At 40.5% G+C, this 15,165-nt stretch overlaps 1 protein-coding gene across 13 annotated transcripts in view; it reads left to right on the forward strand.

Annotated features, from left to right (window-relative positions):
* Nucleotides 1–15,165, forward strand: part of UNC80 (unc-80 homolog, NALCN channel complex subunit) — a 228,312-nt gene that overhangs the window by 187,889 nt on the left and 25,258 nt on the right. For 12 of the 13 annotated variants that reach the window (XM_032354642.1, XM_032354650.1, XM_032354653.1 and 9 more), the window contains 6 exons: nucleotides 298–390; nucleotides 1,825–1,860; nucleotides 2,204–2,422; nucleotides 10,725–10,925; nucleotides 13,088–13,211; nucleotides 14,191–14,316. In XM_032354642.1, the coding sequence (XP_032210533.1) occupies nucleotides 298–390; nucleotides 1,825–1,860; nucleotides 2,204–2,422; nucleotides 10,725–10,925; nucleotides 13,088–13,211; nucleotides 14,191–14,316 (799 nt within the window). The remainder of the gene's footprint in view (nucleotides 1–297; nucleotides 391–1,824; nucleotides 1,861–2,203; nucleotides 2,423–10,724; nucleotides 10,926–13,087; nucleotides 13,212–14,190; nucleotides 14,317–15,165) is intronic. The other variant, XM_032354649.1, reaches the window with a different exon arrangement.

Raw genomic sequence — 15,165 nt, forward strand, 5'->3', positions numbered from 1 at the left:
GTTTATACCTCAGAACTAAGAAGCAGAAGAACTTAAATCATGGTATGCTAACGGACCCCTGGGAATCCATGATCCCTTTAAAGTACCTCTCAGAAGAGAAACAGCAAGAGTGTGACAAAAAAAAACCAACACAACAGTCTTTCTCTCTCTCTCTCTCTCTCTTTTTTCTTACAATAGTCTCTTTTTAAGACTCTGTGAGTAATTTAAAATTTATGTGAGCTTCTGTCACTTGAGGACTTTGTAAATGTCTCCACTTCCATTTTTCTTTTGTTGTGGCGGTTCCTGTCCCTATCACAGGCCCATGACAGCCCCACAGATGAGCAGGTGTGACCAAGGTCATAAGGGAACCACCACAGCCAATCACACCATGTCGTCTGGGGTGAACACTAGGTAAGTCACTGGCCTTATTCTCCTGTGGTCTCTCTATGTCATACAACCCGAATCTCAGCCATTGGGAATGCAAGGAATCCTGAAATAGTCAATATTGAGTGCGAAACCCTCCAAGGAAAAGAAAGGAAGGTGAGAGTTTAAAGTTACAAGGCTTCTTTTAACACCGTCAGAGAGAAATCCAAGCCACCTTTGTAAACCGGCACAGTGTCGGTTTGTTTGCATGGACACGCAAGATGTTTTCTGCTGCCTGGGTGGTCTTTGATCTATTCCAGTGTTGTTTCATTTGCCTCCAAGAAAAAGGCAATGAAGCAATAATAATCAGGGGGTGGTTTCTCATTCCCATGGCAGTTATACGGGGTCAACTTTCTTTCATCTGGGCAGATTTTCCACAGGCATTTCATCCGAATTTTAACTTGGGTCCTCAAATGATGCTCTCGTGGTCCTTGACTTAATCACCCCTCCCTCCCCCACACCAGCCCCTGTTTTGCTGTAACTCAGACTACTGGCTATACTAGTAATACTTACACAGCTTCATACTGTCCGTGTTAACCACTAAATACCCTAACACACTCACACACACACACACACACACACACACAAATATTTAATTAACTTCTTCCTCCAAGGAAGGCTTAAGAGAGGGCAAACCCCAAATCAGGTAGAGAAAAAGTTCTTTTTTCCCAGGATGGAATTATTAGTTAGTAGGGAAATCTTAAGGAGAAACTTTGCAATTTTCCATTCTCTCTGAAGCACAGTTTTAAGAATGTATCATCCTTTATGTAAAGTTAATTCCCTACTCATCATTTATATTACAAATAAAGCAAATATCAGACCCAACTGTAAGTTAGCTGATGTGATGGTTAGCTCATGCCTCAATTTCTCAGATATCAAGAAAAAACAAATATATTGTAAGTGATATTCAGGGGCTAGATTCAAGTATCTGATAAAAGGTACACAGGAAAAGAGAGTTTCTAAAGTCCTGTTATTAATCCATCCTCAAGCGGTAAGTTTCCAGAACTGAAAGGAAGTCTGCCATATTTCTTCCTCTGATCCCCAGAAACAGAGCACATGGTATTAAAACTATAACTTGGATTCATGCTGCTTTCAAAGCTTTTCAAAAGTCCCCTCATTTGGCTGCATTCCATGACTTTGTATGTGTTTTTATAGTATGTATTTCTACGCATGCTCTACCAGTGGGACGGTATAGCAGCAGCTATATTGGCAGCATGTGTGGTGGCCAAATGAAAGACGAAGATTTTATATTTTAGGATTAGTCCATGTGCGTTGGTGAGCTTAGCAGTATGTGTAGCTTCAAGGGCTTCTCACAAGAAACAGTCCCCAGGAAGCCCCACCACAGGGCCCCTGTGCTTGCCTCATCGTTATGCAGACTGTTCTGATTCTCATCGTTATGCAGACTGTTCTTCTGATTCCCAGGTACCAGGAACAAGGCGCCAAACTGCACTTTATCAGGTACAGAGAGACAAGCTCTGATTTCGTACGCATTCTGACGTCTTGTAATGATTGTCTTTTGAGCTGGGTTACGGTTCCATAAGATTTCATTTCATTAATGCATGTCATATTGTTTCTGGGTAAATCCTCAGGAAGCGGCTTGCGTAAAGCCATTGCCGTTTGGGATGGCAGTCTCTTCTAGGGTGGCACATTTTCTTTACCCTGTAGACAAGGTTCTCCTCATGAATGCACACGATACGTAATATAAGGAATCGTACATTTTCCGTCAGTGTGAGGTTCTTCTCTCACAGTGACCACACACGCACTTTTTCAGACCCCCGGTTAAATTTTTGTAATTCCCCAGGGAAAATCTTCACTTACTGGAGGAAGGACAAGGCCTTCCCAGAGAGGAACTTGATGAACGCATTGCTCGGGAGGAGTTCCGAAGGCCTCGGGAGTCCTTGCTGAATATCTGTACCGAATTTTACAAGCACTGCGGGCCCAGGCTGAAGATCTTGCAAAATCTGGCTGGGGAGCCACGGGTTACCGCCCTGGAGTTGCTGGATGTGAAGTCACACATGAGGTATTGTCCCTGCTTTTCCTGCTTCCGAATGTGGACAGTGTTGGGATATGCGTTTTGGGGTGTGGGTGTCAGGGGGAGAGAGGTCTCTCAGGATAAGAACTTGGGTATTCAGAGTGATTTTTGTGTGTGGGGGGGGGTGGGCTTGGATGCATATCATATAGGGCCATCCAGGAAAATGTATATTAAGTTTGTCAAAAAGGATCTCAGGATAGACAGGGGGAGAGTACTCTCAAAGACAGAAAAGCATAGTTCATGTATTTACTCCTCAATAAAAGAGAGTAAAAGGGAAATTTTGTCACCTAAATTCTTAGAAAAGTAGCCTTCATCTGAGTACTATTTACTGCCCAGATTCTAAATTTTCACAAGAACTGTGTTTCCTCTCTGTCAGCTTACAAGAAAAAAAATTCGCTACCGTTTTCTGCCCAAAGGCTTGCTCTGTTCCTGTACTACCTGGGGACTCAGTAATGAGCCCTGTAGGGAAGGGAGCTAGTTTTAACTCTGAGCCACACTTTTCTCTGATCCCTTTTACACACGTTGTTCGTAATAACCTTCCAGTGTTTCAAACAAAAAATGTCCTGCTGGAAATCTGGACGAGGCCAGTCATTGTTTAAAAAGTTTTACTGTGGGTGTACCAGGGAGAGGCTCTAGACTTGCTAGTCTGTGCACTCGTATTTCCTTCTTCCTATTGTGTTGTCTTATCTCACTTGTTGTGATAAATCATGAAGGCTGTGTGTATATTCTCAGATTCTTAAAAGAAACATTCTAGATGTTCTATGCAAATTTGTAACAATTTGTAAAAGGTCATAGAAACTCCTTGAAAGGAAAATTCCGTAGGTGGCAAAATATTCACTCAAAAAGTTTAGTAAACTTATAAAGCTGAAGGGAGAGTGAGGTTCTAGCCATTCAGGATTAACACTGCTATTTGGCAAAACGTGCTGATTCCCTGATTGCCATCAACTTTTTTCTTAAAATTATCCCTTGAAAATTTTAGAAAGTACTAAGTAAGCGAAAATGAGAGTCCATAAATGTAGAGAGTAGACGGACTCTTTTTCTTCCCAGCTAATTTCACATTCTGAATTGTTGGCACACACCCAGGACTCCAGAGCTTCGTGTGTGTTCGTGCTCCCAACATACAGAAATGGGAAAGAGCTTATTTCACATGGAGAATTTCAGCACCTACACTGGCAAAGGGTAGGAAGGTTTGGAGTAGGACGAGGCTATTGCCATAGCAACCCAGTGTTCCATTCAGTCAGTCTATCTCTCCTCCTTTCCCACTGATGATGGCTAGGGGAACCAAATAATCCTGTGAACATAGCAACATCACTTTCCTACGGTCAGAGGGTGAGAACTGCCCGTTGCCATTTTGAGGGAGTGAAGGGACAAGATTCCTAAAAAATGGATGAGAATAAGAGGAGATCAGGATCCTGGGTGAGAAACTGCCCTATAATTTGACCATTTGTAACTATACTTCTGAAGGCATTGGAGGAAGGGGAGTGTGTTAGTTAGAGAGGTCTGGAGCGCCCTCTAGAGGCCAGACCCTGTTAAAGGTTAAATGAGCTATAGTTCAAATGACTGACCTCAGTGCCCTGGCACTGAGTTAATAGAGTTCAACAGATACTAAGGCTAATGAATATGGCCCAAATTCTATGCTAGACACTGGGAATGTAAAATAAAGTCCTGGGTCTTCCCATGACCACAGTCTAGCACAAGCAGCACACATAAGAAAGTAACTACAATACATTGTTGCAAGTACTCTAGATCACGTGTATATATCTATGTATTTATCATTTTAGAAAACAGTTGAGGCAACTTTGAAAATTAAACAAAGGGATAGAATATACAAGTTAGAGAGTCAGAATAAAGTGGAAAATTAGCAAGGAAATAATTATGTTTATGATGATATTAACACAGGAAATCTATATGATTTGATCAGATTAGATGCCATTCATGAACTTAAATTTGATTTTGAGCTTCCAAGTTTTCAAAGCAATGAGGAGGAAATGACCTATTACAAAATCAGTGTCAATAAGCTAAAAAACACCTAGCTATTCGATAAAAAATTGCTTTTCTAAAATACAAAGATAAGAAATGTCTCCTGGTTGGTGTTTGTTAAAAGGAAAGAGTGGTGGAATGAACAACACCCTTGTGGAGATAAAGTGTTAGTTTCGCATGGTTGGAAGCCTGTCAGTACTGAAGGTTGGCGTAACATCACAGTGCAATTAATCAAGACCAACCTATCTGAAGCCAAGATACTGTCTTTCAAAAGCACAATTTTTTCATTGCCTATTGGAGGAGAGGCAGAACTTTTATTGCCAGGAAACAGACTAAGTGACCTCTATTAATGCTGTTTCTCACAACAAGACTTTGATTAAAAAAAAAAAAAAAGAGGAACTGCCATGATCTCTGGCCAAACAGAGATATTCTATGTTGCTAAGTAGGGATACACCCATATACTTTGACCTTGCACCAACCAAAAGGTATTATATAGATTTTTTTTCTTATAAATTAAATATACATTTGGATATATGTAAAAGTCAGAACCATGGGCACATAGGTCCTGTTTAAAGTTGTAAGAATGGATAGCATCACTCAAGGAAAGAAGATTGATAAAAACAGGAATGGCATAATGGAAGAGATAGAGGAGATGTTTACATGAAGTCTCTGATTCAAGCCAGAGAACCAAGAGGCAGTGCAAGAGGCAATCTGTACTCCTGCATTAGCAAAATATATGGCTGACTTCAGGGATCTCTGATTAGATAGAGTCTCTGTGCTAAGGGAATTTAATGCTTCATTTGCCCAAACCAGAGCTGCCAAAGCGGCAGTGTGTGTGTGTGTGTGTGTGTGTGTACATATATATGGCAGGATAATGAGATCTGTAAGTCCAGCTTGCTCTCTCTCTCTCTCTCTCTCTCTCTCTCTTCTCCCTCCCACCCTCCCTTTGTCCCTCTCTCTCCATCTCTCCGCCCTCTCTCCCCTTCCCTGCTTCCCTACCCTCCCTGCCTCCTTCTCTTCAACTCTCCCTCTCAATGGGAAAATCTCTTGTGTTCTCACTGGGAAATGACCTTAGGAATATTTTTTTTATCAAGGGATTATCCATGTGCTGGTATAGCAAAGACTATATTAAAGGAAATGTTTGTGTTATGCTCAATGCAAATTCATTTTTACCACCAGAGAGATTAGAGAAATTCAGGTAGTAATGCGTAAAATGACTCAAATTCAGTTCTAAATACTGTTTTTCATGCTTAAAATAGATTGATCCTTTCTCAGGCATTTCTCAATGTTATCTGTAAAATAATAAGGGAAAAAGAAATGTGTGCATGGAGATACGCTCTTATCTGTCATTCAAACAACCGAAAAATTAAAGAATTTTCTGCATGACACATTTGTGAGGAAGAGATAAACAGAAGAACACACAGGCTTTTAAAATGATTTAAGACATGCACATGCACACAGTTTCCAGGAGACAATGTGAATGTTCAGTCTGGAGACAAGACAATAACTAGTTCCTGATAATGAAGGGTTGCCATGGAGAAGATGGGTTGAATTCATGCTTCCAGATTAAGCTTAGGTGGAAGAAACTGAGGGAATTGGCAATCTAATATGAGAAGAGCTTCTTGGAGTGTAGACCTCCATGGATGGTGAGAACAGCCTTACGCAGTGGTGAATTCTCCATCCGTGGCACTAGTCAGATGAAGTTATGGTAGAGTAGTCCATGTGTTCGAGAGACAGTGGTTTGACTGTGATTCCTAAACCAGAGCGCCTGTCGGAATGGCCTAGGGCTCTTAAACCTTAAGTCCTTTAAAGCATTTGTCCTATCTCTTCTGAAGTAATCAAAGAGAAATTTCACCTTACGAAAACGCTATAGATAATACATGAGAAAAGGAATGACACAATATTGCTGGTGTGCTACTTCTAATGAATTAATGGATGTGTGCCGTGGTCACTTGTGGCAACTAACACCATGAAGAGTGACAAGTAGGAATCATGTGCCTCCTGGTGAAAGGACACATCACCTATGAAATACACTTGCTAGGAAATCCAAACCTAATCTAATCTAACCCCTAGTGTAACTACCAATTGGATTAAACCTGGAAGCAATGGGATAGATTAAATGATAACGAGATTAGGGGCACCTGGGTGGCTCAGTGGGTTAAGCCTCTGCCTTCAGCTCAGGTCATGATCTCAGGGTCCTGGGATCGAGTCCCGCATCAGGCTCTCTGCTCAGCAGGGAGCCTGCTTCCCTCTCTCTCTCTCTCTGCCTGCCTCTCCGTCTACTTGTGATTTCTCTGTCAAATAAATAAAAAAACAAAATCTTTAAAAAAAAAATTTTTTTTAAATAAATAAATAAATGATAATGAGATTCAATCAGCAAAATCTGGAGTGTGGAAAATGTTACTTAACAAACAGCCCATTTCCTCAAGAAATAAATTATAAAAACATGGGGGGGGGAGAAAAAACAGAAGAAGGGAACCTACATAGTCGAAGAGACTTAAGAGAAATATCAATCAATTGAAATGTTATGGGGCTTATTTTACTGTGATCTGTTTAAAGAAAAGTGTACTTAAGAATTATGAAATAAGGCAGGAATTTTGAAAACTGACTGGATATCTTTCTTTTTATAGGAATTATTTTTAACTTGTTAGCTGTCATAATTGCATTATGGTTAATTTTTTTAAGCTCTTAACCTTAGAGACACATACTGAAGTATATGTACTGATAAAATGATTTGATGCTTGGGATTTACTTCAGAGGAGTTCAGGGTAATGGGGAGGGGGAGATTGTGGGTATAAATGAAACTGGAGGGGCTATGAGCTGAACATTGTTAAATCTGGGTGATGGGTACATGAGGGGTGCATTATATACTTGCCTCTCTACCTTTGTATATACATGTTCAAGTTTTTCAAAATTAAGGTAAAAAAATATGCAGATTTCTGGACCTAATCCTTGGGCCATATTTATTAAATCTTGGGTGAGGCCTGAGAAATGATACCCTTTATTTCTACTTTAAGCTGAATTTTTTAAAGTAAGAAGATCCAGTCAGGGTTTCCATATATGGAACCCCACTGCCTCAGGACTATTAAGATCTCTTTCAACTTTAAGATTGAGGATTATACCTTCTGGGCTTTTCCAAGCACATTTTCTTTAAAAAACAAAACAAAACAAACAAAAAACTGAAAATCTTGGGGCACCTGACTGGCTGGTCAGTGGAGCATGTAACTCTTGATCTCAGAGTTGTGAGTTCGAGCCCCATGTTGGGTATAGAGATTACTGAAAAATAGTCTTAAAAAAAAAAAAAAGGTAAGAAAAAATAGAAAAGCTGATTTCTGATGTCCTGTTATCTGGAATATCCTCTTTTAGTAACAGTTCTGAAAACCGTCAACATATGGATGCCTCCTGATGGCACCACATACAAGTGCTCTTCTAGGCAACATTAGGCCTCTCTATTCCATTTTCCCATCAGAATTTCCCTCCACTTCGTAGGATACTTTGAATGCCTGGCTAGGCATATCCTGATTTGAGCCAAAGATTCAGATAATTGGTAAGAGTGGCTTACTTACCCTTCTTAATTTGTTTTCAGAGGAATTTCCAGTACCTTAAAGAATATCGACATTTCAGCCACTGTGATAAGAGTCTTGGGTATATTTTTTTAGGATATGAGTTTTTTTTTTTTAAAGAAGATTAAGCTCAAATCATACAGCATACAAATCATACGGCAAGATATTACCATGAATGGGTATACATTGCCTCTTAATATCATCTTCTATACATTCTGCAACAACTCAATGTATTTGGTAGGGAAGAATCGTAAAATTTTTAAATGCTTTTTTTTAAAGATTTTAAATACTCTCTACACCAACCTTGGGGCTCAAACCCCCAATTCTGAGATCAAGAGTCACATGCTCCTTTGACCAAGCCAGGCATGCACCCCTAAAATGCTTTTTTCTTAAAGGAACCCCCACCACTTTTTGTGGGAACACAAAATAGTGCAGCCATTGTGGAAAACAGTGTGAAGTTTCCTCAATTACTGTGAGCCAGTAATTCCACCACTGGGTATTTACCCAAAGAAAATGATAACACTAATTTGAAAAGATAAATGCATGCCTCTTTTTATTGCAGCATTATTTACAATAGCCAAGATATGGAAGAAACCCAAGTATCCATCCATTGATGAATGGATAAAGATGATGTGGTATCTATAATGGAATATTACTCAGCCATAAAAAAGAATATTTGCCACAACATGGATGGATCTAAAGGGTATAATGCTGAGCGAAATAAGTCAGAGAAAGAAAAATTCCATAAGCTTTCACTGATATGTGTAATGTAAGAAACAAAGTGGGCACTTTGGAGGGTATGTGCTATGGTGAGAATTGAAAAATAAAAAAGAAAGAAAGAAACAAAGTGGGGTGCCTGGATGGCTCGGTCAGTTAAGCATCCACTCTTGATTCCAGCTCAGGTCATGATCTCAGGGTTTTGAGATCAAACCCTGAGTTGGCTCAGTACTGAGCATGAAGCCTACTTAAGATTCTTCCTCTCGCTCTGCCCTTGCATCTCCCCACCCCTGCTCACTTGCTCTTTCTCCCTCTTTCTCTGTGAAAGAGAAGAAGAAGAAGAAGAAGAAGAAAAGAAAGGAAAGGAAAAGGAACAAAGGAACAAAGAAAAAAAGAGACAAACCAAATAACAGACTCTTAGCTATAGAGAACAGATGGTTGCCAGAGGGGAGGGTGGGGGGTGGGTGAAATAGGTGAAGGGGACCAAGAGCACTTATCATGGTAGAATTGCCGAATCACTCTGTTGTACCCCTGAAGCTAGCATAACACTGTATGTGCACTCTATGGAACAAAAATTGAAGTTAAGTAAAACGAAAAATTTGGTTGAAAAATAAATAAAATGCTTTCTCCTTCATATAAAATTAAATCCAGTTGACTTTGTAAGACCATATATGCCATTATATTTGTATTATTTGGAAGTTGATCATCCATGTCTAGCTTTGACATTGTATTTATTTACCTGGAACCAGTCCTGTTAAGTCAGTTCACTCTCTGGGAGTCCTGTACTTAGGACACAGAGCATGGACTTATGTCGGGTGACAGACCCTGGGCTACACTTGGAGGACGTGCTTTCCATTTTGCATTCCCTTTATGGAACTGAGTTAGAATATTTGAGAGAGGAGCACCTGAGTGGCTCAGTGGGTTAAAGCCTCTGCCTTCGGCTCAGGTCATGATCTCAGGGTCCTGGGATCGAGCCCCGCATCGGGCTCTCTACTCAACAGGGAGCCTGCTTCCTCCTCTCTCTCTCTCTCTGGCTGCCTCTCTGCCTACTTGTGATCTCTGTCTGTCAAATAAATAAATAAAAATCTTTTTTAAAAAAAAAGAAAGAAAGAAAGAAAATTTGAGAGAGACAACCCAAACCAAAGCCATTCAGACAGTCCAATTAAGTCAAATATTTAAAAACAAACAAACAAACAAAAACAGCAGAGTAGGAGGATCGATGTATAAGAAAAAAAGAGAAGAGACTTCAAAGAAAAGGAAAGGAAAGGAAAGGAATTTGAAGAACTCCTTCGGCTCCAATAAAAACCAATACTATGTTTTATAAAACGCCTCTGACTGACTATGGGCAATGAGGGAGCTAGGAAGGCATGAAACTTACTTGGACACTTGATATTAGTGATTTTGTTACACATTATAGTTTGGGTTCTCTTTAGCGTACATATATGTGTATATATGTACCTTTTTTAAAATATTTTATTTATTTATTTGACAGACAGAGATCACAAGTAGGCAGAAAGGAAGGCAGAGAGAGGGGAGGAAGCAGGCTCCCTGCTGAGCAGAGAGCCCCATGTGGGGCTCGATCCCAGGGTCCTGGGACTATGACCCGAGCCAAAGGCAGAAACTTTAACCCACTGAGACACCCAGGCACCCCCATATACGTACCTTTTATGTATATGTATGTGGGTATGTATTTCTGTGCATATATCCTCATATACATATGCATGTATACGTATTCTCTAGATGTGTTTGACCTGGACTTAATCTCTCTGGATTTTAATTTCTTCTTCAGATACTACTATTCACACTTCCCCTCCAGAATAGTCCGCGGTTCTCTGTTAATATATATGCACAGGTGTCCAGCATATATCGGTAGATGCAGGAAGAGCTGAGGGGTAGAAGGCAGAGGGAAGAATGTCTTTAGATCAGGGAGGTGGTGTGCTGGAAGGAGGGTGTCTAGCATGCTGCTGCGTGGGAAAATTCTCATTGTGACATTCTAAGCTTATTCTTCAAACAACAACAAAAACACGTAGGTTGGCAGAAATCGCACACTCCCTTCTGAAGCTGGCGCCGTACGACACCCAGACGATGGAGAGCCGCGGGCTTCGGCGCTACATCATGGAGATGCTGCCCATTACGGACTGGACAGCCGAGGCAGTGAGGCCAGCCCTAATCCTCATTTTAAAGAGATTGGATAGAATGTTCAACAAAATTCATAAGATGCCTACTTTGAGGTAAGGAGGCCTCTCAGTCGGCTGTTACTATTACAAGCTTCAGAGTGAGGGCTTATCATCTTTTAAGATGCTGGCGCAATCTGGAGTTGAACAGATGACTTGAAAGTTTTCTGTTGGTGTATGTGCGTAGCTAACCAGGTATCTGAATGTATAAGTAGCAGGGTCTACATTCTGAAGAAATAATCAATTCTTTCGAATTATATGTTGTTCATCTTGAAAAATCTGTTCATATCTTAGCTATCATGTTCCTCATCTGACACACATAAGAAATTCAGTGAGTATCCTTCAATTTCTTTTGAAATAAGGCAGGGTGTGCCTTACAAATAAAACAACTGAGGAGAAAAGAAAAATTAATTCAGGGTTCAAAAAATACTGGCTTTAACATAGTATTTTAGGTACCAGTTTAGAGAAATGACGCATCTTAACAATAAGCAGCCACGTAGCAGCTGAAAAAAGAAAATCCCAGGATTAATAACAAAGACCTAAATTTCACCATTCCTTCTAATTCAAGATGGTACAAAATTAACGTGATTACCCTTTGATCTCTGTTCAGTAACCTGAAATATCTACTGATAGCCTCCCTGTCTATGCCAGGATGCCTCGGAATCAGACTACCTGGAGATCTGAGTCCAATCTGGAGACCCAGGAACAGACAGTTCATTTGGCTAAATGTTAATAAACCCACTAATTGACGAATTTCAAGTTTGGGTTAATGAGAACATTTTCTGTCCCTTTAAACTTAACCCAAAACCCATGCAACTCTTGCCCAAGAATTTGTAGTGCTTAGCATTCAATTTGCTGGAACTTTTCCAGGTTTTAGCCTGTGTTCTTGTTCATTTTTGCAGCAGTCAGGAGTTGTTGGAAGCGTAAAAAAGAAATTGAAAGATTTCATTCCAGTAATTGATATTTTGTTCCTATATTCTTTTATAATGGGATGACGAATGCCTACATTGGTTATTTTTTTCAGTGGCATGGAAATGTCTGTCCTTAGAGCATACCTACTTTTTTAAAATGGTTCCGATGGAACATTTGTGCCTATTGGCAAAGAGCCAGTCTTATAATTCTTACAAGGGTGTGTCAAAATAAATTCTTTTTCTTAAATAACTAATTACATAAAGATGTCAAACATCTCTACAGGTTGAGTCACTTGTCATACATTAAACCCAATTGTAAAGAACATCATGCTTTCTAACAGTAGAGGGGTCAGTTGTAAGTAATTTTTGGGGGGGCATCCTAAGAATTTGAGGTTGCCTTCAATTTAATTTCTTATGGTGATCTCAGTTCAACAAGGGAAATATTGACTGAAACCTACTTTGTGGGTTACTTGATAATCAGGATACCGGTATTTCCTCATTTATGAACTTTTCTATTTTGTCATTATAGTCTGTTTTGGTAGGAAATGTGAGCTTAGAAATTGCTTCCAGGATATTAGAAACAGTGTTGTTATATCAGTAAAACCCAACCTGTTTATTTGGGTGCCATGGGGATGGCTTTTTTTGGTACTGAGACAATTACAGACTAGACTGGCTTTTATTACAGAAAATCCCATGTTCATCTCATTGGGTTTAGATTTATACCATTTATATGACCATAGAAAGTAGCCCCCCCCCCCAATATCATTTCTTAGGAGGCCAAGAAGGAACACTTTTTAAATGAACTATTTTCTTGTAATGTCATGGTTTGGGCAGGAGTTAAACCATATAAATCTGATCAGTTGTATACTGGTATAAAATCTGATGAGATCAATTGCAGTGCGATCAGTAGATTTCAGAAATGCAGCCTGTGGTCAGATTAGTTCTCTTGGGAGTCATGGCCCCTCGGATGGGTTTCCTAAAATTCAGTCCTCTACCCTCTCTCAAAGCTAAAACCAGGGAACCTAAAATGCAACCCATTCATCATCTCTGTTTTTTCTTCAATAGATTTTGTCTCATTAGTCGAGTGGGGCAGGAGTGCCTCTGCTACGTTTTCAGTATCTTCTTCCCTTCCCAGTGTGCTCTGTGCTTTTGGAACAACATGGGTAAACTTCATCCCGTGTGAAGCACTTTGTCGTCTCAGACACCCGTCCTGTCTTAGATGGCGTCAGAATCACTGTCTCGTTCACTTGTTTCAGACTGACTCCAGAAGGGAGCCACGCCGCTAATGGCTCCTATATTGTATTCCAGGCGACAGGTTGAGTGGGAGCCTGCCAGCAATTTGATTGAAGGGGTTTGTTTGACACTTCAGAGGCAGCCAATCATATCCTTCCTGCCTCACCTTAGGTCACTGATCAATGTCTGTGTCAATCTGGTGAGTAGCCAAGTGGCAATCTTATGAAACTTTGCAAAATGTCACTCTGCTATTGATTTCTCTGACTTGAAGATTTACAGGTCAACCACTTTGTGCCCCTACCTACCCACAAAAACAGACGGCTCAGGCGACATTGAAAATAGTGAGGTACATTTCAAGGTGGTGCGTGGGGAGCTGAAGGGCCCATCCCTACACAGATGGGATTTTGGTGTGCTGCTTCCCACGCGCTACTTTGACAATTTGCTTCTTCCCGTTGCGCTGAGAGTTGAGGGCTGCCAGTTGGAGAGTGGGGTGGTGGAAACTGCACAATTGGCTAGAAGTTGAGGTAGTCTGGGGTGGGGGACTTTAAAATGCAAAGAGAACTTTTTTTTTCCTGTTTTAGTGCAAAATGACATTCTGAGTCGGCCAGTCTAGGATTTATGGGAAGAAAAAAATAATATTTATTTTAATCATTGATGTAATATCTAGAGTCTGGTCCCCACAAGGTTTTGTACGATGTAGAAGTCATGTGAGAGCATTTCATTGAGTAGGATCTGCTGCTTAGCTAGTTGAGCACTAACTCTATAGCTGGAATGCCCAGTGCACATAGCGCTATGCCATCATCATTGTTGTCAGTTCTTGCTCCATTAACGAACTGTGGACTGCCTTCCTTTGAATCCACCAGTAAGTATGTCCAGTCTCCTGATTAGCATAGTTTTTGGTTCATCTCTCATTATACGCACAGTTAGCTACAAACAACATTCTACAAAACCTTGGCTGAATCCAGTGTCACGTTCGATCGGACTCCAGACATTACATGCCTTCCGAAGAAGGCGACCAGAACAGACTGAAAGTAACATGTCCAACCTTCAAATTATTATGATTCTCATTATTATTTTATTATCATCATTATGATTATTGAATGAGACTCCCTTACTACGGTCGCTTGAAATGAAATTCCAGTAGTCAAGGCTGGTCATGTGCTCTGTTTGTATTTCAGGTGATGGGAGTGGTAGGACCTTCCAGTGTTGCTGACGGATTACCCCTTCTTCATCTCAGCCCTTATCTCTCACCACCTCTGCCCTTCAGCACAGCTGTTGTCCGGCTTGTAGCATTGCAGATACAGGTGTGACTGCCTTACCTGTTTGTCACGCTCGTTGAGTTGCTGGTTGAGGCACCAGATCATGGTGTTCTCTTTGCTTTTTCTGCAAAGGCTGGGCAAAATCTGTGACACGAAAGTGTAAACGGCTCCAAACTTTTACAGGTTTGGAGCTTCAGTCCTGAGCTTGGCCCTAAGTTGTGCTTCTGTAATTCTTCTCGAGATCTCAAAAATAGCAGAGTCGTGTAGTCCTGCCACTGAAGTCATTTCAGATGTGGGCAAAACCTTCGGAAAATAATGGCTCACAGATAATCAGCTCACAATGGTAATATTCAGAGTCTGGTTTTAAATGATTTGCAGAAAGAATTGCAATATGAAATTCTTTCAAATGTTACTACTAGGCTTTGAATATATCAATTTACTTGAATGATTGTGGGCTGAATATTGTGGTTGTTGTTGTTTTTTTTTCCTCATCTCCCAGCTATTCTATTTCTAAAAATGAAAACAATCGTTCCCAAGGCGAGAAGTGCATACTGCCAATTCCCCTGCCTCTTTCTGTGTGTCACCGAACTTTAGAGAGTGGTAGATCATCAGAAAGTTCTGTGACTGATGGGAAATACACAACTGGTGTAATTAACGACGCATCCATTATCTGTCTACTCAGCTTGATGGTCCATCATCCAGAGGATGGGTGATGGTAGAAAAAAAATTAAGCAAGAGTTTTGGCTACCGTGCAGAAGGGAAATGATGATCCCTAAAGTGATCCATGTTTACAACCTGTGTACAGAGCTCCTTTCTCTCTTTCTACATTACCTATTCCTTTCTGGTTTGAAAAAGGCCTTGTGCAAAGGTCAGAGGGCTTTTAAATAACTCCCA

This window comes from Mustela erminea, chromosome 8, assembly GCF_009829155.1.
Source record: "Mustela erminea isolate mMusErm1 chromosome 8, mMusErm1.Pri, whole genome shotgun sequence".
Taxonomy (NCBI): Eukaryota; Metazoa; Chordata; class Mammalia; order Carnivora; family Mustelidae; genus Mustela; species Mustela erminea.